Source organism: Mytilus edulis, chromosome 8, assembly GCF_963676685.1.
Source record: "Mytilus edulis chromosome 8, xbMytEdul2.2, whole genome shotgun sequence".
Classification (NCBI taxonomy): domain Eukaryota; kingdom Metazoa; phylum Mollusca; class Bivalvia; order Mytilida; family Mytilidae; genus Mytilus; species Mytilus edulis.
The window spans coordinates 7,303,068-7,330,420 of NC_092351.1; the positions used below are offsets into that span (position 1 = coordinate 7,303,068).

At 30.7% G+C, this 27,353-nt stretch overlaps 1 protein-coding gene across 2 annotated transcripts; it reads right to left on the minus strand.

Annotated features, from left to right (window-relative positions):
* Nucleotides 1-455: 455 nt before the first annotated feature.
* Nucleotides 456-26,225, minus strand: LOC139486717 (allene oxide synthase-lipoxygenase protein-like). 2 transcript variants are annotated; one of them, XM_071271639.1, is made up of 17 exons: nucleotides 26,057-26,225; nucleotides 19,552-19,600; nucleotides 18,088-18,551; nucleotides 17,135-17,179; nucleotides 15,966-16,100; nucleotides 14,832-14,929; nucleotides 14,351-14,486; nucleotides 13,475-13,570; nucleotides 11,377-11,473; nucleotides 10,204-10,321; nucleotides 8,234-8,326; nucleotides 7,871-7,931; nucleotides 7,408-7,516; nucleotides 6,318-6,409; nucleotides 5,698-5,871; nucleotides 4,112-4,275; nucleotides 456-1,113 (listed from the first exon to the last, which is right to left on the minus strand). In XM_071271639.1, exons 2-17 carry the CDS (start codon nucleotides 19,571-19,573, stop codon nucleotides 999-1,001), a joined length of 2,019 nt encoding a protein of 672 aa, XP_071127740.1. In that variant the 5' UTR covers nucleotides 19,574-19,600; nucleotides 26,057-26,225; the 3' UTR covers nucleotides 456-998. The 2 variants fall into 2 exon arrangements, with proteins under 2 accessions (XP_071127740.1, XP_071127741.1); XM_071271640.1 differs by lacking the exon at nucleotides 26,057-26,225 and adding an exon at nucleotides 20,256-20,438.
* Between the last annotated feature and the right edge of the window lie 1,128 nt (nucleotides 26,226-27,353).

Sequence of the window (27,353 nt, forward strand, 5' to 3'; positions counted from 1 at the left end):
TAGCAGATAGAATTAAAATACACTTTATTCGTAGTATATGTATGTTCAAAGTATATCGAAAAACGCAAACCGGAAATCTAATCTGACTTAAAATTTCGTCCAATGACGGGACAATATCCGGATGCCTTTTTTCTCGTTTTTCTCCCAAAATAACTCAATCTGATTAATCATATAAATGGATGACAAATGCGACTATGCACTGTATCTATAGGACACAGAGGCGTGTTGATTGATTTATTGTGGAAAGAAGAGAAGCGACACCCAAAATGAAGTCTTCTCGTTTAATAGTATAGATGAGCACAAATACAACTTATCACTTGGTATTTAAGTTAAAAATAACTTTTTGTCCTGTTACTTTACACGTTTCTACTAAAACTAGCTTCTCCTTAAAAAAAAGAAGATCTAAGTAAAACGCCATTTTCATACATCATTATAACATGACAGAACAATACAAATTGTCAAGATTAGTGATTTTATTAAAATAATAAACCCAATATTACAATGTAAGGTACACATTTCAAGAAGGGAGATATCATTTCAAATGACAAGCATTATACTTAAACTAATTGTAACATTACAGTTTGTACAAATCTATTACGGGAGATTTATCTATGAAACCAAACAGATTAAAAAGTTCTTATCTGTGATAGAATAGTTAGTATACAGAATTTATAAATATAAAAAGAAGATGCGGTATGATTGTCAATGACACAACCCCCTACAAGAGACTAAATGACACAGAAATTAATAAAAACTATAGGGCATTGTACAGCTTCTAACACTGATAAAAACTCATCCCATATAGTAAGTTTTCAAATGTACATGGAAGATAAAACGGAAAGAAAATCATTTAAATAATTCAACTTAACTGAAGAAACCTGTAATAGTTATAACTAGTTCTACCATTATCTAATGTAAAATAAATCTAATACGTTCAAATGATATGGTGAAAATGATAAGGATAACAATAGGTTTGCATTTATAAAAAGGGTGTATGTCTAAATGCTAATGGCATTTGGTACTACCTGTGGACGAAGCCATTCATATGGAAATTCCCTCTTTTGGTTCCTTTCATCAATTATTTTACCAACTTCTTGTAATTTCTGTCGAAACCTACAAATAGTAATTGAGATTGAATTGAGATATGATGATAATGTGACAGGATATTTGACATTATATTAAGAACAAAAACAAAAGTATAAAAGACAACATGGCACCGTTAAAAATGTTAACACTGTTCTGTTATATGGCAGTTGTTATCAAACAGTTCTTTTCTATGTGTGTTTCGAGTTTGTGCTTGTTGCATTTCAGTTTTTCTGTTGTTCCTTTTGATCACCTATAATAGTTGATGTGTTTCCGTAAGTTTAAATGTGTAAATCGGAATTGTTTTTCTCAATATATTTATGACATTTGCCTTGATTCTGTTCATATGCTATTCCATTTCCGGTACAAAAATATAAACATTTTTTCAAATTATTCACTGAATTTTATTTTGCCATAAGATTGAATAAACAATATCTTTATAGCTTTTACTCTGTCATCATTAATTCTTTCCAGTTTATTCAGAATCAAATAAAGATAAATCTGTGTATATGTTACAGTGAATTTGTATAATCAGGGATTATGTAGAATCCCAGATTTTTCAGGGAATATGTAGAATCACTGAAATCATTAGTAATTATATATAATCCCTGATAATAACCAGTGATTTTACATAATCACTGAACATTTTAATAATTATCCTACATATTCCCTAATATTATTTCAGGGATTATCAATAATGTAAGGATCCTTTAAAATGTGTTTGTTAAAAAATAAATAATATAGACAGATTATCATTTTTTTCTTTCATATTCCTTGCCAGATGAAGTAATTTTGCTTTTAATCTTAAATATATAACCAACACAGGGTTTCGAGATAAAGTTGAAGACTTAACAATTAATAATAATCAACATTCCCTTTATAGCGATAACTTTACATGTATTGTTTTTTGCTTAATAAAAAAGCCAGCGTCAAATGGATATTCATGTTCTATTTGGAAATCCACAGAGCTTGTTATTTGTGGCAAAGAAGATGATGGAACAATTGTTCTGGTGTTTAGTTGTTTTCTTTTGTTTTTGGTATTTTTTTGTCAAATGAACAAAAAATTCAAACTGAGAGAACTTGAAAATGTCATGATGATAAAACAGGCAGAACTAAGGATTGATAAATAGAACAAAATTTAGGGGAAACTGGCATTTGGTGTAATATTCATATAGCAATTCCGCAGGGACAATGGAAACCCAAAAACATAATCATTGGCAATTGTTCACAAAAAGTCTGAAAAAGAATATTGCCTGGCCACAAAACATGGTATTTTACTCGAACAGTTTCGAGGTTGCTCATTCCCTTTTTTTCGGGATACTTTGGGATGGTTTTACTGAACACTTTATTTTTCTTAGGCGTGTTGAAAATTTTGAATCGATATGTGAAGGAAAAGGTTTTTTTAAAATGTGGATATTGTGATAGAAACAGATGTGAAGCATATTATTCTAATATATTGTGCCTAACATTTTTTAAAAATGGGGTTATCAATTTGATATATCTTTCTTAACATTTTACAATTTATGTTTATATTGATGTTTTATGTGATTTTATAGAATAAATTATTTGACTTTTATTCATTTTCTTTATAGATAAAAACTATTTCTTCATTTCAGTTATTATGTATAATTCCTAACGTTTTTTCTAGTGATTATGCATAATCCCTGAAAATTTTAGTGATTATATATAATCCCTAAACTAGCCAGTGATTCTACATAATCCCTGAAAATTTCAGGGATTCTACATAATCACTGATTATACAAATTCACTGTAACATATATATCACTAGGAATGGTAATACGAACAAATATGTATCAACCTATGATGTGATATTGTGGACCATCCACACCAACGTGCTACCTTTACCATTGACGCAAAGCTCAAATTGACAGTTTTTGTCTTTTCGAGCACTCCTTAATCTTGGCGCATACTAATTTGTTATATATATATATATATATATCCAATGAACTATATGAAGCATACAGAATCAACTTGACTTGATCTTTACCCAAATATAAAAATTAGACTGAGAGAAAAAAAAACCGCATACAACCATAAGTGAATGCATTTCATTTATGCTCCAAACGTATTGTTATATAATTAGGCCTAAATGAAATGAAACACATTTAAAGCACCACGTTTGTAGGATAAATTTTGTATATATATACAGACGAATCCATGTGAGTTTATTTTATTAAGACTAACAGAAATAAATAGCACTTGAACTTTTTTCGTCATTTAGAAGTCAATAAAAAGTTCCCAAAAGGTGTATTTAGATTAAAAAAAATGATAACAAATATTTATGAAGGAGACACAAAAGAGGGACAGTCAATGTTCAGCCATTACTTTCATAATGATTTGAAAGGTTTTATAAGTTACATATTAACATGCTTTTTTATATGTATTGAATATGCAGCAATTGCTACCTCAGGTTCGTTTACCACCTCCCGAGAAATAAAGGGCATGGTTTCTAGTCCTGGTAAAAAATGTATCTATGATGAGTTTATTTACAACCACTGGGTAGATGCCACTGCTGGTGGAGATTTATTTCCCCGAGGGTATCAGAAGCCCAGTAGTCAGCACTTTTGTGCTGAAATGAATTATCATTGCTATGGTTATATTTACAAATTAACTGTTTACAAAATTTGAAGTTTTTGAAATACTAAGGCTTTTCTAGCTCAGGCATAGATTACCTTTAATAGCTGTATTTGGCAAAACTTTTAGGAACTTTGGTTCTGAGTGCTCTTTAGCTTCGTACTTTGTTTGGCTTAATTAACTGTTTTGGAATCGAGCGTCACTGTTGAGTCTTTTGTGGACGAGGCGCGCGTCTGGCGTATATACAAAATTTAGTCCTGGTATCTATGATGAGTTTATTTTCTACCGACCTTAATGTTTATGAAGAATAATCTTCAATTTGATATGACTTATTTTTATATCGAAACTCCACCTTTAAGTTCAATAGCTAGTGTATGCTTAATATCCGTAATCGATTTGTTTTGTTTCAAAGTCAATAAAGGTTTCAGCTTACTCTTCAACAATTTGCACTGCATGAGGATCGACAATAAACTGTTTCTCAAAGTGACCAAGGCTATCTGTTGCTTTGTCACTCAGAACTTTCGTAATTGACATCGTCTCTAAAAGCATTTCTCTTTTTGCAATAACATTAAGGATTGTTTCTATAGCGACTGGACTCTGAAAAAAACCATACACCCATATAGCTTTCAGTGGTAATTTTTTGGAATATGTGCACGTGATAAATCAATAATAGATATACTTGCATGTACTTATAGCTGAAATGATATTGGAGCTTCTAAATAAATCAGCCTATCGACTTTTAAACTGGCGGTAAAATAATTGTATCTTACCTCCTTAACATTTCTAGGAATATGACTGGCTAAAAGCAACCGCTTGCAGACCTGTATATTCCATATCAGGTCAGCAGGCGGGGCTGATTTCAATACACGGTAATTAGTAGTGTTACATCACTTTATAAAAACAACCCGGTGATGTGGAATGGTTTAAAGGTTTTATTTGACGACGAAATTGATGATGAACAATTAAGATAAATTCATAAAACACATTTTGTTGTTATTAGAAATTGTTTTGTATAGACCCATGTACATTGTTAGAAGGTTCTCTCTTTATGACGTCCGTATAGTGTAAACAAGCACAAGCTTAAGGGCAAACGATACGATACAGTCTCGATCCCATGATGAAGTTTTGACATTTTTCCCTCTAAGCATTTCAATTATACAATAAAAATATCCCTTCTTGTATTCAAATCATGACCGACTTTTTCATGAAAATTTGCACAAATAATTTGCATACGTTATCAAACCAAATGTTTCATTGAAAAAGTGGGGTCCATGAACTCGTCTTCAAGTTAAATCAGTTTGAATGATAAAAATCAATGCAACATATTTCAATATGGCAGAGTTTGACGACGTGAAAATAACAGTTTACGTTATCAACGTCATAACCTCTCCTGCAACTGTATCGTATCCCTTAAACGTATTGAAGGAGCATGTATATCACTGCTAGGAAATGGGAAGTTGACAATTAAAAACTAGTAACCCCATGCTTGACAATTTTCGACATTGTATGTTAATGTTTTGCTTCATGTATATACATATAGATCTCCAAGTTCTCAATATCTTCGGATGGTAATAAAGGGCCCATAACATGACCAGTGTGTAACAATCAAAACGGGAAAACTAACGATCTAATCTATATAAAACAAGAAAAGAAAAACACATATGAACCACATCAACAAATGACAACTTCTAAACATCACATTCCTGACGTACGCCAGATGCAAACAAATGCAGCGGGTTTACACATTTTAATACTTACCGACATTCACCCTTATCTGAAACAATAGTGAATTATTACAACAAAGGGAGACATACTATAAAAAAATAAATTAATATAGCTTTACTCAATCAAAAGACAGTCATACTAACCTTAGTGAACATAGACTGAATGAATAAATTTGATACATGATACAATGTAAATACAAAATCAAAAACATAAGGCAACAGTAGTTTTCCGCTGTGATGTTTAACAAGACTAATTGTAATGAAAACTTCTTCAGCCAACATAAAATTCACATACCTTGTCTGTAGGGGGCTTTCCAGACAGATGGTATGGGTAATTAAATGGAGCACCATATTCATCATACTGTTCGAAGTTGGCAGTGGCATGACCAGCACTACATGTGTAGATTATAGCTGTCAATGTTATTACAAGCTGGTCTGTTGTTTTAAAATTACCATTACCAGGCACTCCCTGCAAAACATGATTAATAATATATATCAATCTGCGAAACAGCTCTATAAGATTTAGAAAACTGACATACAAATATATGTGTATTTGATTTGATTAAGCAACTGTAAAGTTGGTTTTATTGTTTGTTCATGGACTTACTAATTATCAACGGTACCAGGATTATAATTTGATACGCCAGACGCGCGTTTCGTCTACATAAGACTCATTAGTGACGCTAACTTTTTGATATTTCTTCATCTAATTGTTCAAATCGTACAAAACAATCACATCTATTTTTCTAATTAACACAAATCTAGTAATTATATTGATATTTTCCATAATCAAAAGCTATTTGAATGTGTAATCTATATAGTTATAGGTTTTCCAGAAAGAAAATAAACGGACATTTATAAAATATTGAAATATTGTGTATTTTATAATATGCCATCTTTTTATTATTTACCAACCAGAATTCCAACTCCGCCATCATCTCTTGACTTTACAAGTTCTGCTCCCCAGTTCTGTAACTCATAATCAGCGGACAATGAACCCTCTGTTGCTATTTTTAAAAGAAAGTTATTACTCAGTTGCAACATAATTACTATATATCAAGATGAAATTATATTAAAGAAGATGACAGGCTTAACATTTATACGCGGTTTTTAGCCGAGTACAAATGAAACATGTAACTTGTAAGGACAACAGTTGTTTACCAATGTTAAAACCAACTGGGGTTTAACGGAATCCATTGTGAAAATTCTAAAGTCAAACATCGCATCAACACAACAAGAAATGGAAGTTTTTAACGACCTTGAATGGCTATACAGCCCTTGCACGGTCGGCTTGCATCAACACATAAGAGTTATCAGTACTATAAGTTTTCAGAAAGTTTGGAGCATTTTGTTTTTGCTTGGACATTTTGTTTCAAGTTAACGGCTGACATTTGAAAATTCCAAAATCATTAACCAATTTATCTATCTGTAACTGCCAATTAACATTGATATTAAGTTTCAAAATGGTTAAATTAAAAAAAAGTAAGCAGAATATTAGACTGACAAAGCCAAATATTAAAAAACGGAGAAAAGACAAACGATGAATCAAACATATCGAACTAAGGACGGAACAAGACTTAAGAAGTGATATCATGTGTTCCTAAAGCATAAGCAGGTCTTGCATGACAAGTGTATCACGTCGTGTTACTCGTCCAAATATTTCAAAGTTTACAAACACATATGGAATCATAATTAAAAATGCAAAAAAAAAAAAACAGACAGAAGATACCGAAAGGGCTATTAGAATCCATAAGACGAAAAATGCCGAACATAACAGCGAAAGAACAATTTTATAAATAGTTGATGTGTTTCCCTCGGTTTTATTTTATAACCTGGATTTGTTTTCGTTTAATCGATTTCTATCTATTGACAAGCGCTTTATTTCTGTTGCCTTTATTTATATAGAAATCTAAAGACAGAGCAATTCGAACTCAATAACAAATCAGATACTTGAAAATTCATTTATTTTTTAATTTTCCTTATATTTACTCATAATGTAACTTACGAAAGTAGAGTCCAACATATTTCTCAACATATGACTTAATGGCACCATATAACAAAAGCCCATCATCTCTTACATGATAGGCCCCGGTCAGTACAGAATGCTCAAATACCTGTAATTAAATCATTGATCTGAATCAGGACTAACAGGTACATTACTTTAATATAATAGACGCATGTTTTAATGACGGTCAATTCAGTTAATATCTAAATCACATCAGATACAACAAATTCGGTTAAGAAATATATTGAAAAAAGTAAAATCACAAAAAAAATGAACTCAGAGGAGGATCCAATCGGAAAGTCCATAATCACATGGCAAAACCAAATGATGTATACGTTAAATGAAGTTCTTTGTTAATAGTCAAAAAGTCTTTTGATTCGTCAACATTTGTTTCTGTATCTTTTTATACAACGGTAGCTTTAACTGTATTTAAACAGCAATATTTTATAAACAATTAAATTACCCCTCGGTTTTTCAAATTTTCCGGAAGAGTTCCATGTAAATCAAGTCTCCACCATTCCATACTAAAAAGTACAAATATTTTAATAGTTTCAAATAAATTATTAAACTCAAACAAAATTTCTATTATTTGACTTTTGAGAAGACTAATAAATGGATTTATGTTTTCGGAAGCACTGATGTAGAATTGAGTTATTCACAAAAACTAGTTCATACATAACTATATCATATTCATGCCGGTTAAAACATTAAATTAGCAGCAAAATTTTAACTTACTGTTTGACATGTACATATAGTTATACACCTTGTATTATATAATAAAAAAATATTTTGCTTAAATTCAACAACAGTTTTGATATAAATCTACCTCTTTCTCATGATATTAAAGGTGCCATTTATTCCTGCATTGGAAACTTTATCTATGATACCACCTGGTTTAATCAACGATACAAGTGCAAGACTGAAAAATAAAAATTTTGTTTGTATATATATAAAACAAATGTGGCGTACTTGTCAACTAGACAACTATCTACGGAATTTCAAAGCGTGTAAGCAATTATAGGCAACCGTACGACCTTCAACAATGAGAAAAGTCCATACTGTACGGTCGGCTGTGAAAGGCTGTGAACAATATGAAACAATTTAATCTGGCAGATCACAAACAATGTCTGAAGGATGTTTGTAGATTAAAGTTGTAAGTATCATGTACATTTTGTTTTCAGGGATCGTGCAACTATAATAACATATATATTTCTCTTGATTTTTGTCAGTTTGTATAGCCTTCCTCTTTTTGAATTTGCTTTTGAAATCTGTACTTTGATATACTATTTTACTTTTTGGAATTTTGGTCCTCAATGCTCTTCAACTTTGTACTTATTTGGCTTCATAACTATTTCGGTATGTAGACTGAGCGTCAATAATGAGTCTGATGTAGACGAAACGCACGTCTGGCATACTAAATTATAATCCTGGTACCTTTGATAACTTATTATAAATTATTTTGTAAGTGCATAATATTTGTAGCCTTGATTTTGTCAATTTTAACTTTTTGGCTTACGCTTTTTAGGAAAAATGACTTGAAATTTGGTATTACTGTTTCACAATTGTATCACACATGTCGATAACAGGTAATTATTACACCACTGCAATGAAGAGGTTAAAAACGTTTTATTTAACATTCAATAATTTTAGTAATTTTAGTAATTTTATGCTACATCACAAAAGATGTACGCTGAATTCTGCAACTATTTTATATATATATATATATAGGATAGGAAACTATAAATTACGTTGTAATTGCTATATGTCCACAAATTTAACGGACTTGCACTCAAATCGTCTGTCAGGATAGATGAAATACCATCAACAAATTTGATTTGAGAAACAAAAAATTATGATTTTATCTTTTTTTTATATAAACAATTCATCTGTGAAATCAGTATAATTCATCCTGTATACATGTAACAAGAGGCTCTCAAGAGCCTGAATCGCTCACCTTAAATTTTTTGCTTAAATCTTTCATCAATGATTATTTTGGGTTTTCAATTTATATAAATGGTTCTTCGATTCTGTCATATCTTCTTCAAAAGCAAAAACAAGAGTGGACACACTGAAATGTCTCGTTTGTCTCATGTTCATAATATAATTAATGATGAAAGTATAAAAAAACATTGTATAGCCCAAGCATTACATTATTGCTGTTTACAGTTTATCTACATCTATAATAATATTCAAGATAATAACCAAAAACAGCAAAATTTCCTTAAAATTACCAATTCAGGGGCGGCAACCCAACAATGGGTTGTCCGATTCATCTGAAAATTTCAGGGCAGATAGATCTTGACCTGATAAACAATTTGAATCCATTTCAGATTTGCTCTAAATGCTTTGGTTTTTGAGTTATAAGCTAAAAACTGCATTTTTCTCCTATGTTCTATTTTTAGCCATGGCGGCCATTTTGGTTGGTTGGCCGGGTCACCGGACACATTTTTCAAACTAGATACCCCAATGAGGATTGTGGCCAAGTTTGGTTAAATTTGGCCGAGTAGTTTCAGAGGAGAAGATTTTTGTAAAAGTTAACGCAGGACGACGACGACGGACGACGACGACGGACGACGGACGATGGATGCCGGACGCCAAGTGATGAGAGAAGCTCACTTGGCTTTTCGGCCAGGTGAGCTAATAAAACGATATCTAAAATGTATAGTGAACATTCATATTCTATTTTTACAAAGGTTCATTTTAAACAAGGTTAAATTCTGTATAGAATTCAAACAATGTCTGTGTCTAAACTACATAAATATATGTATATGAATATGTTTCGATGAATGACCGTACCTGTCAATAGCCATGAGATACAAAAAGTGTGGTTGCAGTAATTTCATAATTGGATGTTGAAGCGCAAGGTTTCTTTTTGTCGCGACACTTATTCCTTCCATCATCAAATGAGTAAAATCTGAAAAAAATAATACAAGATAAATACTCATATGTAGTGTTTATAGATAACAATCAACTAGCTAAGAAGTTCCTAAAATATTATCTTAGACGGGTTAGGTATTTTGTATGTACCTTTGTATTCTTTATGACTATATGCTTATTAAACTGCTTGCACTGACTGCAAACTATTTTTTAAATTTCTTTCAAATAAGTTGAAAGTTCAAGCTCAGTTGCTCTCACATTACGGAACATAACAAAATATTATTTGACTGTTCCTAAAGTAGTATTTATGGATTTAAGGTGGTATGGAGTATATACATTTGAAATAATAGAACTTGTTCATACTTTGCCAAAATGTAGTATACATGTATATTGTGATATGCTAAAAAGTATAAACAAAAATGTGTCTCTCTGATGTTTGTTGTTACACATCACTACCTTATATGTTATGTTCATCATAAGTACTCCTAATAAAAGTGAACCAACAAAACAACTTCGGAAGCAACAAGGTTATGAATAAATGTATTGTTCAATGCTTTCAATATCATAGTAATAAGTAAAATCACAAACATACTGAACTCCGAGAAAAATTCAGGACGAAAAGTTCCTAATTAAAGGGCAAATGATAAAACACATCAAACGAATGGATAATAAATGTCATATTCCTGATTTGTCACAGTCATTTTCAAATGTAGAAAATGATGGATTGATCCTGGTAATTTGTTTTGCTATTGAATTATTTGTTTTGTTAATATAAAAAAGAAATTGTTGTATAAATGCCATGATACATCTCCCCACAAAAGACCAAGATAACACAGAGAGTAAGCATGTTTTGGACACAAATATGACAAACGTGACTGAAAAATAAATATAACTATCAGTGCTTTACAGCATCGGATCAAATGCGACAACGTTTATGTTTATACTGTTGAACGTTATAATGAAAATAACAATATGTCACTGCAAAGTTATTTTTGATTGTCTTAATTTAAGTTTATAATTACTTAGAACAAACTGATCTACCAAGCACATTATATAGAATTGAAATATATGTGTATAAGATAATATTCATACTTAGATGAGTCAGAGATTGGTGATACGTAGAATCAGCCAGATTGTACCACATCTTTGCCAACATCCAGGTGTACTCAGGATCTGATCGTAAAAACACCTGTTTGAAAAAAGACATTCATACAAATGTTTTGTCCATGTCTTAAATATAACAACCCTGATATCAAAATTCAAATTTTGTACAACTTTATATTGAACCTACAGCGGTTTTGGTCGCCCAGTGGTGTAAGTAGTCGAAGTTAATTTTATCAAAACAAAAAGACATTCACAACCAACATGTGGAATGGGCAAAAAATAAAGAAAAAACCTTTACATGGAAAACCAAATTCAACATCCACAAGTACGGGTAACTTGCTATGTGAAAATGCAATAGTTCATAGTTCATGTAATGATTTTGATTGATTTTGATTTATCTAAACAGATATACTTATTATATTTTATCAGTATAAGTATGATGTTTTTAAAGCACACTCTGGATTTCAATTCGTTTAATATCAAACGTAATATATTTACATTCTAGTACCATGAGGCAGTTTTTATAAAAAAAAAAAGTACATATGTACAATTACGGGTTATACGCTCAAACTACTTCAAGTAGAAAAGGTAGATAATAAGGAAAAGTTAATATTATCAGATTATTACATGGCATTTTTCATATCGCATGGCTCGAGGGCTGATATTGACCGAGGGCTGATAATACATGCGATATGAAAAATGACATGTTATGATCTTTTTATTATATGCTTCAACAGTAGAAAAAAATAACAGATTCATATATTGATCCTTCTACGTGGTTCCCGAAAAGAAGTTGAAAGAGTAAAAAGTTCAGGGACGTCGGACCAAAATTTGGTTCATTCAATATGAAATCTTTCTATAAAGGCAACAGTAGTATACCGCTGTTCAAAACTCATAAATCCAGGGACAAAAAACAAAATCGGGGTAACAAACTAAAACCGAGGGAAACGCATTAAATATAAGAGGAGAACAACGACATAACACCGAAACGTAACACACACAGAAACGGACCAAGCATCAGACAAAACACCACGAGAATAACAAATATAACAAGAAAACCAAATACATGAATTTGGGATAGACAAGTACCGTGCCACGTCTGATCTCACTATCTCAAAAATAAGAGAAAACACAAACGACTCAACGTTAAAATGCAACACACACAGAAACGAACAATAATATAACAATGGCCATCTTCCTTACTTGGTACAGGACACTTTTAAAGGGGAATAAAAGTGGTGGGTTGAACCTGGTTTTGTGGCATGCCAAACCTCGCACTTTAATGGCAAAGTATCTATCATATGCCTCAACAGAGAAAAAAACCATTTTAATATGGACAAATCGACAAAAAAAATTATTCAACAATATACATAATGAGCATTGTTTAGAAAAGTCAATTTTCTTAAAGTAACTTTCTAAATAATGTTTCAGAAAAACTTCAAAATGCATTTATTCAATATATTTTTTTTTTAATTATTTTTTTAATTTTATTTAATTATTTTACACAACATACTTTCCAGTATTCAAATAATTGTTTTGTACACTACTTTGTAATGTTTTTCTCTGAAAACGTAGCATTGAGGTGTAGTTTCCGGAATTTGCCGAGTTTCACCGGAATGCCATGTGATAACGTTACGGAAAAGCATGTGATAACAATCGAAGCATGTGATAAACTTTTCATATCAGCCCGCTAAGCACCAATTCGAAAAATATGGAAAATACGTTAATTTAAAGCTATTATCATACGGTAAAAATCATATGTTATTTAGCCTAAGTATATGATGAATATTTTTATTTGTAGGTTGGGCATGAAAGGTTCACACCTCAGGATAACGTGTAATTATGAAAAACTTGAAAAATCAGGTTTTTTATGTTATTGTCATTTCCGTTCGATATTCATGCTGTTCGGTGTGAGCCAAAGCTCCATGTAGACGGCTGTAGCTTGGCCTATAATGGTTTACTTTTTTAATAGTTACTTGGTTGGAGAGTTGTCTCATTTGCACTCATACCACATCTTCCTATATCTAATCACTGATATTCTGATGAAATTAAAAAAAAAACGTTTCACAGATTGAAAATCACTTACAGGGTTACTTGGTCCTTTCTTTTGGAACAGCTGTATGGCTATTGGCAGAAGACAATTGGCATCGTTAAAATAAAACAGAGCCAAGGGACAAGGCATCTACAAGGACAAAGAAGAAAATGTTCAGTAATAGTGTTGTATTTTGTTTGTTAACACTACCAGATTTATTCCACGAATAAATTAAGGAGATACATTATTGAAGGAACCTCTTATACATTTGTTTTTATTTATATTATCTTCCATCTATTTCTCCTGTTTGGAATTGATGGTAGATCCCTAATGATTTTTGTATAATATATGTTTATTTTGGGGAACAATTTGAAAAAAAAATATTGTATTGACCTTTAAAATTTGATCTCCTTTAAACACTCATTTAATACTTACATGTACCTTGCTTTTTTTTCTTTTTTTTCTTTTTTTTATCTTTGTCAAGAAAGTCAAACGCAGCGTTTAATTGAATTGCAATTTTTTTTTTATAAATTTCTGACGCGCTTCTTGTTTTACAATCTTCAGCAAGGATGATTTTCTATATCAACTCTTTTCAAGTTTATTGTGATAGATGTACTCAAATAAAGTAGTTAACTTACTACAATTTCCTTAAATAATTGTATCATATTTTTGAAACAATTATGGATTTAGTCATATTTGATTTCGCTAATCAAATCTATTTTAAATTTGAATAAAGTATCGATGAATTTCATTGACATCAAGATATTTACTTGTACATCATATCATAACTGATATATGCTCAGCAGTAGTGCCGTCGTCTGCTCTGCAAAAATCACCAATGATAGAAATCTGCATACAATTACAATGTGTCAATCGGTACATATCGCACACCTTAATGTAAAAAAAGTTGAACATTAAATGATCACTTACTATAAGATTTTCGCTCCTAGTTGGACAATCTTCCAATATTGCCAGGTTTGTCATGAACAACCTTTTACCTTCAATGGCTTGTTTTAATGTCTTGCCTTCTAGAAACGGTTTGATCATGTCTTCTGTGACTGCAAAACTATGAAATAAAAAACGGAGAAAAAAAAAGAAATATATTTAAATTTAAAATTATCAGTATTGTAAAATGTATTGAACCAGGTAACTAGTTTTTGTTTTTTACATATGGGACTCAATTTTGAATAAAACATGTAAAATACAATAGGTGGAGAAAAAACAAATTAATTATTTTAAAAAAAATGAGAATGGAGATGGGAAAGTGTCAAAGAGACAACAACCTGACCTAAGAACAGACAAGAGCAGAAGTTCACCCATAGGTCTTCAATGCAGCGAGAAATTCCCACACCCGGAGAAGTCCTAGTGCTGACTTCATTCTTTTCAAATATTTGGAAAAAAACAAGCTTACTTTTCGGGTATCGCAGTACACATTTCAATTATTAATGAATTTAGGCAGCTTATTCTCTGTCGTCCGAACTTCTTATCATCGTTGAAATACTTTGAACCCTGAAAATCACAAGAGAAAAGGTGTTAACTGTATTAAACTCTTACCCTTTGTATAATGTTACTATGATTGATAAAAGTAAACCGGGTCATGCTCTTCGAACGCAACTAATCACTCACGTGTGTTTATCGTTTATAGGTTCAGGCCGTGGAATTCTAGTCCTCGAGGTTATCTGAACTCAAGTCTGGATACTGTAAACTCAGAAATTATTGCGATGTTTTTAGAATTGCGAAAGATGCGATAGGGTTATAATCGCAATAACTTAAACTCGTATTTGATTTTTTTATATGAATTAAACTTTATTTTCTCAATATCGCAAAAATTAAAATCGCGTTTTTAGTCTAAAATAACAAAATCGCAATAATAAATGCACACAACAATTTCTGGATTTACAGTATTCTTATTGATGGTACTCGTTGACTATACAGCTCCTGGCGTTTTAAATTAAATTCAGGACCGTTCAGAGATGTCCTTGCTGTCACAAATTAGTTCAGACTGTCCAGTAGCTGTTATTTATCTATACCAAACAACACAATAATGAATTGAATTATCTAACAGCCACTCAACAGTGGTCTAGTGACCACAATCCCAATGTTTAAACAGACAAAACTTTACAACAGGAAACTATTCAAAATATCTTTCTGATGTTTTAAGATCTAAATGACCGTTTGAAATTCCGTTTTAATAACTTGTGATAAACGATTAAATATACAATAATATTTTTTTGTTTTTGAAAAAAATTATTAAAAAAATGGTTTATATTAAAAAAATATTCTATACCTTGAAGTTCGGTATTTTTTAAACTACTTTTCTGATTTGACTAGATTTATATACTTTTTGGTTTTAGTTTTTTCAAATTCTAATTTTGATCTGAGCGTCACTGATGAGTATTCTGATGTAGACAAGACGCGCGTATGGCTTATTAAATTATAAGCCTGATACCTTGCTGGATAACTATTAACAATGATTATCTGTCATTGTTACTTTTTTATCATACTTTCGTAAGAAGATATACGTATTTGATCTGTAAGCATTTACCTGTGGAACTCCAAACGCTTTAGTATACACGGTTTTGACGTCGTCAACTTTCTTCCATTCTTTTCCTTTTCCCTTTTTCGTCAGTTTAAGGCTTTCTATTTCATACTCAGCGAGTTTCGAAAGCAACACGTCAAACTTTAAACAGCAAAAATTCTGTTTAGTTATTTTGGAAAACTATATATTATATAAATAAGAAGATGTGGTATAAGTGCCAATCAGTCTGATTAAAACCGCCGACCACTGTCCATCTACAAACGCAAGTAGATAGTGGGGTCTGGTTTTAACCAGAATGAGTGCACGATTTATAAATGGTCAACAATTATAGATCTAAATATGGCCTTCAAGCATACGTTATTTGGTCTTTTGGTTTATTTTTGCTATAGAGATTTCAACACACGCGGTTTGACTTCCTGTCAGTCCTACATTATTTTACGTCTTTAAGGCAAATCTGTTGAGCACGGGTGAAAATTGAATACTTACTGTTGGAAATAAGTGTGAAATATCTATTGCTTTGTATTTTATTAATTATTTGCTTTTCTGGTCAATTCAGATCTTGATCTGATTAGTTTATTTTCCTTTGAATTTAACACTTTGTTCTTATATTGTGTAGGGTCACAGCTATCTCTTTGTTTGAGATATACGCCAAATTATAAAGGTACATGCCTAGCGCCTGTACCATGTTTAATGTAAGTAAAAATAATGTTTTACTGAAGCTCAAATAACGTTAACCTATTAAAAATATACGAATAAAAGGAAATTAGGGAATGGATTGAAACAACTCATTAGGACCATGTACTTCATAACTACATGTATAATGTCTCCTAAATATAACAACCAATATCAACAATTGTTTTATCTATAGAATCAGAACAATTAAAGTATACATATGAAATGCACAAACCCAAATGAACTTCGTACCATACACAGTTAGACTTACATGCGCCATATTTTCTTGTTATATTTGAAGAATAATTAAATTTCTTTTTAGTTTTAGAGGTACTCCGTTAGTAATTAAAAGCTTAAGTGCAAAATCTCTGTAAGATGTCTGGCAAATACGTACGTCAACAATAATTAGATATCAGCAATGCATAGAAAATAATGTGTTATGAGACCCACCGAGTTTCAGAATACATGTTTTTTATCTTAACATTTGCAAATGCAACACTTACAAAATAATGCCATGAAAATGTCTCATCCTCTGGTAACACTTTAACCTGAAAATAAACATTTAACATCAAGGCTATTGGTCATATCCTATGCCAGATATACATTCATGTTACAAGATTTTATAAATACAAGTTTTATCAAATACCAATTGCAAATATGCATTGTTTACAATTATCAATGCTGAACATTTCAGATGCGAAAAGTTTCTTTATCTCTGTTTTAGTCAAGACATTACAAAATTAAAAAGACTGACGCTAACGTGACATTTCAATGTAGATTAAATACAGACGTCATGCAATTGATTTTTTTTTTTGAAAATTGAATCATTTCTGGTTGTGCGTTATTCAGCTTACTTCACATACTTTATTTTTGATCTCTGTTGATTGCAAACATATACTCGTTAGTTCCTTACATGCTTGTCATTTTGGTAATTGACTGCTAGCTGTCTGATCGACCTATTTTGAGTTTTTAGACCTCGTTCAAACTGATACTGATTTTTCATATTTTGAAAATGTAAACAGATATGGCAATATTGCAAAACATTTTTAGTAATATGAAATTCTATGTTCAAATGATTTTTGTATGCATGTAGTTTTGCTTACTGCATCTACCTATATAAAGATGCTTGATTTCATGATTCACAACATATTTGTTACGTTAGTGAAAGTGTTTGTTGAACGAAAAAATTACATTTTCGTTGAAACCAACTCCTGTTATAGCCTTTTCTTTATTCTAAGGAGCCTATTATGATTTTACTATGGGATATGGTTTTTGCTCAGTGTTAAAGGCTGCATTGTGATGCATTGCAGAAGAAGCTTGTCTTGTCAGTACGAAACAAATGTCGCTCCGTTTGGGGGTTGTGCGACTTTCTATTCTAGTATTCTAGTATTCTAGTTTTTTTGTTGTTTTTTTTTTAGATTTTTGAGATTTGACCAAAATGTAACTAACTCCGTACCTGAGCAGGTAGTCCGGATATCTTAACATCTAGCTGATATTCCTTTTGTAAGACTTGCATTTCAAGCCTTCTTGATTCTTTCATGTGGTCGTTTTGCGGTAAAGTTGTTTCATTTACGAAAAAGTAATGATGGTTTTCTTTGATCCATTTCAATGCTGGAAATACGGTTGTGAAACTGTTTTCCTTGTTGGTGACTTCAATCCAATCTAAATACCAGTTGGTACTGGAGCCATTGTTGTCTCGCCACAGCTCGATTTTCTGGACTTCAGAAATGTGAACTTCAGATTTGATAGAAAAGCTCTCAAACTTTCCTCTTTTAAAATCACTTTTTAAAAAATTAGAAAGCTTGTATTCTTTGGTTTGGATTTCATCTGTTCCATAAAGTATTATATAGACATGAGCATGCGTTCCAGCTCCCTTTTTGTCTCCAGTCTGCACCGTTATATTGTACTTAGTTACTGTACCTGAAATGTTTAAAAGGACATCTTCCTTTACACGAGTGGAACAGATCTTTTGCTTTATTATTTGGTACACCAGACGCGCAATTCGTAGATATAACCCTCATTTCCTTAGGGTGCACGTGCGTTCGTCTGTAATTTGACCTCAACTTGTATTTTATCAATTATCTTTTGACAAGAACTTTTGTGATCAAATTAAGTTCCGTTTTCATTATTGTTATGTTTTTCTTTTTTAATAGGACAATAAAATGCACTGATACTAGAATGCGCAATTGTGTATTATACTGTATGACCTTAAATTGCTTTAAATAATGTTTTTGTTTGGTCTATCACGAAAAATTAAAAACAAAAACAGAATATGTCCTCGTTTAATTCCTTAATATTTCAGCTGTACTGTTTACATGTCTATCAATTTTATCTACAAAAAAGATTGTATTATATCCGGAATACGTTTTTTTTTCATTTTGTTTTGTTACTTTATCTCCTTTTTCATATCTATAATATCATTTACCTGACCTGATTAGTTGTGTGAGTGACTCTGTCTTATTGTGGTTTTATCAACATGATACATAAAAGGAGATCTAGTTATATAGTAAATAGGGATGACGGATGACATTTTTGACATAACATTTAATAATGTCAGCATACTATTAGAAAAGTCACTGAATACATTGATGTTTTTGAACTTTAAATCACAAGCAACAATGCACATACTATGCAAATATATATTATGTACCTATCATATTTCAGTGTGGTATAGATATGGTTTATAAACAGATTAACTATAACTTGATTCTAGTTAAGGGTTAATTTACTCATAAATGACATTTACATAAATTTGTAATAGGTATATACATGATATATTTTTGGAAAGATAATTAATCATGACAAAGAGAGTTAAAGCTAAGTATAAACAATGGACATACATAAAAGTAAGGATAAAGTGTATGGAGGTGATAGAGATTTAAGATAAAGTAAATGATAGAAGAAATATTGTTTAATTTACCTTTGCCCTTGCTTTTCGACATGACTACTTCACAATTTTTGTTCCTAAACTAAAAAATATACATACATATATATACATATTATAATCACTAAGGATGCACTTTCGTTATGATTTTTTATTTTCATAAACGGACTATCTAATTTTTTAAGTACTGCGTGCATAAAGTTTTTAAGTCGTAGGCCTTATAACATGACTATGCGGTATGGGCTTTGCTCATTGTTGAAGGCCGTACGGTGACCAATAAGTGTGAATGTCTGTGTCATGTTTGTCTTTTGTGGATAGTTGTCTCATTGGCAATCATACCACATCTCCTTTTTTATATTTACGTTGAATACTAAAGATTTATTATTATTGATTTCGTGGTTGCAGGTGAACAATGTTCAACGAAGTTAATAACTAATATAGGCATGTTTGTAGAATTTTTCAAATTTACCTCTTAATTGGATTGCATGTATATTTAAAGTAAATTTCTATTGTCAAACCTTTAACTTTTTTACTAATTCAGTATAGAAAAAAGTTCTTTTTTTTTTTATTTTTGCAGAAAAGAACGTTGCCGTAATTGTTTTAATTTTATATTCTGCCTTGAAACTTTTTCGATTTCGATTATCCAAAACAGATTACTAGCGGGAAAGTTTTGAATGCAAAGAATTGAAATAATAATCTTTGTTTTTACTGTAAGTAAGTTATCATAAGTTTTTATTTACCTTGAAATATCAGCTCTTGTTTCCTCTTTGTTATGAATAAAACAATATGTTGATTAAAGTTGAATTGTTCTGAATGCCTGCTCACACTGACACGGTGGATGCAGTTTTATACATTCAAATAAACATCTAAATATGTTCCCTTATTTTTATTGGCTGATCGAGTCGCATGTTTTTTAATGTCTTGTAAAATCCATTTAAAAAAAATCATTTATGCGCTTACTAAACTTTAAATTTTTAACATATTTCATATCCGAATTCAGAGCATTTGTAGGTCATACAGAAACATTGTACATACATGCTATACTTATAGAAAGAATTAAATGGGAATAAAATAAATGATAAACCACGATCAGATATTTGATTGTTATTTGAGTATTACAGAAACATGTGAATATATAGTAAGAAACATCAGCAATTAATTTTATCATATCTTAAACCCTTATACATTTAAAAAAAAAATATGCGGATAAAATGTCATGGAGTCATTGACCAACCAATAAAGCAAACCAGAACAAAAGAAATACATTTACCCCATTATAAAGATGTTCGCCTGTTTTTACAATTTATTAGATATTTAAAACCTATGCTTGTATGCTTGTTGTGCCATTAAAATATTGTGTGCACTTATTCCTACTTTTCTCCTCGGGTTTTAAAGTCATTTTAGAAAATTTGATAAAATCCTTATTACTTTTTCACAGTTTTATTGAAAGTTAATAGGAGCAAATGTTATAAAAGAATAATTTCCAGGCAATTTGTCAATTGCTTATACTTATAGATTATCGTTGATCATCTCAACGAGATTGGTTTTCTTGGATAAAAGCAATCGAGTTGAGTGACCAATGATAATCTGTTTTTCGCTATTTTACCTATGACGACGTTGTCAATTTCATGTCAATTTCGTTAGCAACGCCACGTGGCCTCCCTAGTTTCTAGCGATATTTTTTCCATCTCAAGCGAGAAGCATGATATGAAAATTATCACAAAAAAAGATCAAAAGAAAAATGCACAAAATAGCGATAAATTGTATATATATGATAAAAAAAAACATAGGACACGGACCTTTTAGTGTTACTGTTTTTATATGCTGTCAACTGAAAACAGTCATTTTTCGATCCTTTGGAAAACAAAAAAAAATCAGCCATAGTGTAAGCAAACACATAAAGTGATTTTTTTTTCTGTCAAAAAGAACATTGCATGCTTAATAAAACCTTCACAAAATAAATACACGATACGTTTTGATGCCATGTTTTTAAAGAAAAAAGTCGTTTAAAACAAATGTTTCGTATATGTTTTACCTTTCTGATTAGAAAAGTAAATTAATGCAATTGAATGGTTTTTTTTAAACACCTAATATTCTTTTTTCTTTAGTTTGTCGCTTACAAATATATTTCACTGTCCAGGCGCTACTGGAGCATTACTATGGAATACCCGCTGAGTGGCCATAAACATACTATGAATTTATTTAAACAACATTACATAAAATATGATAATGCATATTGATTATTCCATATAATCAATTTCTTAATATTTAAAAAACATACATATTTGGTTTTCTTTTTAAAAAAAATCATTTTCATCTAAGCTTTTTATTTATTGCTCTGCAACATAGTATGAATTGTTAATGCAAAAATCCTAAAACTGTCACAAAAAAGTTAAAAAATCATAATATCCATGATCTGATATTTTGTATCTAAATACCATTGGTTTAACTGATACCTTGTTTTTAAAATGTTGTTTAATTAAATGATGTTCCAAGGTATCTAAAAACAAAATTACTTTTTAAAAAGGAATATGTAATGCAGTTAAATTTTGTAATCTTATATTCAGACTTTAAAAATCACGTTTACTCCATAGCAATTTTCTATAATTAAGCACAGTCTGAATAATCTGTTCAGCTGTGAAATTTAATTTATTCCATAACGGCCAACAAATTCGTGATGGCGTCCATTAAATTGACGAAGGGATTATTTCAATTCCATCATATGGAACTCTTGATCTTTAAATAGCTTTCTTGTGAGCATAATTAAATAAAATTACATTTCCAGTCCTTTTTGGTCAGTTAGGTCTTCGAAACAAAATATCAGATTATTGATCCGATACAAAATTTGTTTCATCTTTTACCTTTATAAATCATATAATGATAAAGCGTGAATTTGTTTTTAGTTTTGAAAAATCCAAGATTCAAAATTGGAGTAGTTCGATACTTGATACAATCTTTAGCATCTACATCCTGTTTTATTAGTATACAATGATAGGTAATAAAAAATGAATAATAGAGTAGGTGTATACTGAAGTTATCAATGTAAATCTACACTTTATTGTTATGACATATTTGAAGGATGTCCTGTTTACATAGGATCATATTATATAAAATACGGAAAATATTTTTAACATTCTTATTCAAATATGTTTTTATTAGATTCTGTGAAAAAGGTAGCATGATTAGAATTACGGAAGTATTGCTATATTTAGAATTCTTTGTAAAGAGATGAAACACACATAATGTTTATGTTTTGAATAACTTATTAAACACGCGTACGTCTGTTGCATAGTGTAAGTTAAATCACAAAAAAAATGAACTCCGAGAAAAATTAAAAACGGAAAGTCCCTAATCAAATAGCAAAATCAAAGAATAAAACACACCAAACGAATGGATAACAACTGTCATATTCCGGACTTGGTACAGGCATTTTCAAATTTAGATATTGGTGGATTGAACCTGGTTTTATAGCGCTAAACCTCTCACTTTCGCGCGTCCTCATTCAAGTATTGTGAAGTATTATAATCTTAACGGTATGAATATTATAAGGATTGACACAATGATGACCTTTGTCAGGGTACATAGCTTGTTCAGTTAACTTCTCGTAAACTCAATGCTGTGATTTTACTAATGTTAGTTTATTAGATGAGTTCTTATAGTCAGATTTTTATTTTTTATTTATTTTGTAATTAAGCTGATTAGTGACAGGATGGTGAAGTTTGTTCTTTATTTGTCTATAACACAATAAGTCAACTTTGTTATAATCAATTGTTTCAAAAATCATTAATGATACAGATAATATAAAAAAAGAAAATGTGATATGATTGCCAATGAGTCAACTGTTAACAAGAGATCACAATGACACAGAAATTTACAACTATAGGTCACCGTACGTCTCAAATCTTGACATACATCTAGAAATGGACATTAAGGGTCGGTCAAAAACCAAACTTAACGACAAAAGTGATTATTTTAACTTCCCAATTGTAAACATGCATTGTTTGTGTAGCAACATTGCAACAGGATTTTGAATATTCTTATGTTCTAAGTATAATTATTCTCTTGTTTTGTTTGTTCCTGATTTCATTTATATTAATGTCCCAGATTTCAGTTTTGAAGTTTTAAAGATAACAAAGTTTTCTCTTTCTGTCTGACTTATTATTTGCTTTATATATGGAAATGAAAATTTTGACTAATAAATACTTCACAATAATCTTCATCTTCAATTTTATAGCCATTCACTACACCTTTTAAGACTGCGTATATACTTATTATTATGTTATTCAAAAGTGTTGATAATCATCATGTTGCTAACAATGGAAGCACGAAATACTATTTTTCATTTTTGAAGTTCTTCATTACACGCTTATAATGTATGCTATTCTATTTAAACCTTTCTATTTGTTGTTTTTCAAGGTCGCTAAAAATTTAATAAAATGTACATTTGTAGACTTAAATTTTCTAGCCTTTTTTTGTGAAGAACTTTTCCCCATTAATAAACTTCTATCAGTTTATCGTGGGTATAATGACTTTACAGGAAAGTGTATATTAGTTGCTCATATAAGTTGAAATTCTAGGTTTAAGTAGCATATTGATCTTTTACGATTTTTATGCCCCACCTACGATAGAAGAGGGGCATTATGTTTTCTGGTCTTTTCGTCCGTTCGTCCGTCTGTCCCGTTTCAGGTTAGAGTTTTTGGTCAAGGTAGTAATTGAAGAAGTTGCAGTCCAATCAACTTGAAACTTAATACACATGTTTCCCATGATACGATCTTTCTAATCTTATTGCCAAATTAGAGTTTTTAACCCGATTTCACGGTTCATTGAACATAGAAAATTATAGTGCGAGTGGGGAATCCGTGTAATTTGAACACATTCTTGTTTACATTGAAAACATTTTTAAGAGCTTTTTAATAATTTTTTCATTTACCTTTTTATCTTACAATTTTTTTCTAATACAGTCTTGTTTATTTCCCTTTTTTCACATGTTTCATTTTAATTTTGTATAACTTTTAAGAACCCAATTGATTTGCAATGATTTAATAAAGCAATCTTAATCAATCATTTTTTAATCTTTCGTCAAGGTATGGTTTACTTAATGCAATACGTATACATGTAACTTTGTCTTTTTCCACTCCGTAAAACATTATATACTATTTTTATTTTTATTTTACCGTAATTTTTCCTATTTATGTTAAGTCTGGTTTACTCCTGGAATAATTGTTCCTTCTTTAACCATTTCTTTCACTATGATTAACTTTTCACATCCTAGATAATCATCTCTAAAATATGTTCTCTTAGCTTTGAATTGTGTTCCAAGTTTTTTGTATTTTTAACTTTCCCGAGCAACAAACCATCTGGTTTTTTTTCTATTCAATTTATGTTCAGAAAGATTTCCAAAGGTTTCACGTGTACGTGTCTTTAAAAAAAACTGGGTATCAATATTTTAGCGAACTTTTATGAACGTATTGTTGAATGCTTTAATAAAATTGAGAATGGAAAAAATGGGGAATATGTCAAAGAGACAACAACCCGACCAAATTAAAGAGCAGATAACAGCAGAAGGTCGCCAATTGGTCTTCAACGCACCCGGTGGTGGTCCACAGCTGGCCCCGAAATAAAAATATGTACTAGTTCAGTGAAAACGGACATCATACTAAACTTCTAACATCTAAATGAACTAAATTTAAAAGAAACATACAAGACTTGGGACAGGCGCAAACAATGCGGCGGTGTAAAACATTTTTTGTGCAATATCAGCTCTCCCCTATATCTCTAGTCTATGTAGAATAAAGAAACAAACAGCAATACGCACAGTAAAACTCAGTTTAAAAGAAGTCCCTGTCCGATGTCAGTATAGGTGATAAAAGAAACTAAACAAAATGACAATAATACACAAATAAACAAAGGACTACTATCAGTTACGGATATGCCAGGCCCAGACCTCAATTAAAATGATCGAAAGATTATGTCTTCATCATATACAAATCAAGCGCAATCCTTCCCGTAAGGGGTTTAGTATCATACCATCATAAAATATATAAGAACATAACCCGTGGCATGCCTTCAACAGTTTTTAAATAAATATGATTATTTTCGATTCAAAGACCCTATTATTGAATCAATGATAATACAAAATATGCAATCCTTGATGACTTGATAACAGTATCGTAACTATATCCTTTCCGAATAAGTCTGTTTAAAAGTTTGGTTAGCTTTTGAAGAAAATTACTATAATATACAACATTTAAAATACCTGAACATATAAGATGTCTGCATGATGTTGATTTATTTTTAATAATGATGCCCTTTTACCGATGATAAAATTAGTATTGCGTTTACTAGATTGTAATTTCGGATATACATTTTCAATTTGAATATTTCTTAGGTAGAAAATAAAATAATGAATCAACATGCATTACTGATTCATCTTTTTTTTTTCAATGTTTCAGCTTACAGACAAAAAAAAACCAAGCGTAATCAAATCTCCTGATTTTTATTTGCCCAAAAAATTGTTTTTAAAATCATTTTAATTACTTACATGCAGCGGTACTGAAATATCCAATGTTACTTTGCTTCAATTTATAGAACCGGGTCGTTGATACCGTATGAGTCTTTAGGAGTTACATTTGAACTTGGATATGGGTAGTAACACAACAAAATTTGTAGAAGACCGTAAAGAACTCCCTAATTTGTATCGATAAATACCCCTATTTATATTAAACAAGTAGGAAGTACTTGATGTGGTAATATCTATTATTTTAATGCGTAATTTGGTCAAGTGCATTGACTACTTAAAGAATAACGACGTTCAAGTGCAGCTTCTGTAACTTTCCAAAAACACTTTCACTTAAGCATGTTCGCTCCTCTCGTTTCTTCTTTTGTTGCCAGATATTTCCAGTTTTGTAACATATAGTTTAAAAAGCCATATTTGAAATAAAACATCAAAATCCTTGTTATTTTTCATTGTTTTTGAAGGAAAAAGGTGCGATGTTAAATGTATGAGAAATTTGTAAGGGTTCCGCTGAACCCAGTGTCTCGCCTACTTTTGCTGTTAATCGCATGCTCAACAAAACATGAGGAAAAAAATAATAAAAATATTCCTCTCGATGCTATCTTTTGATTTTAAGACGCTTATATCCAAGTTTGGTAAAAATCTAGGATAGTTTATGAATCTAATAAATACTTTAAAAACTTTAACTGCAAAATGTATGTAATGTAAACTCGAAGAACAAACTAAGTCCATTTATAATAATTTTAACAAAATTATCTACTTGATGTTAGCTTTTGGTCATAAACAAACTTCTGTCCAAGTTTGGTACAAATCCAGGATAGTTTAAGAAAGTTATTTAAATCTTAAAAACTTTAACCACAGAATGAATGTAATATTTCCTGGCAGAAAAAAATAAGTCCATTTATTAGTAAAATACGGGAAAAAATCATTTTGTTTTTTACTAAAATTACTTCCGGATACTATCTTATGATCATAAACAACCTTCTGTCTAAGTTTAGGAGGAATGCAGGATAGTTTGAGAAAGTTATTAAAATTTTAAAAACTTTAACCACAGAGTGAATATTTGTGGACGCCGCCGCCGACGACGGAATATAGGATCGCTATGTCTCACTTTTCGACAAAAGTCGAAGGCTCGACAAAAATCCAGAGAGAATCAGTTTACGCTAAATTGTCAATGGCTTATATTTATATAAAAAGAAAACAACTACATGGATTCTTCATTTTTTGCTGTTTTTTTTTTCCTTCATTTTTAGACTTTCAATTTATAACAGTTTTTTAAAAAGCTTGTTATTTTAAAATAGAATAGCGAACATTCTTAAACACA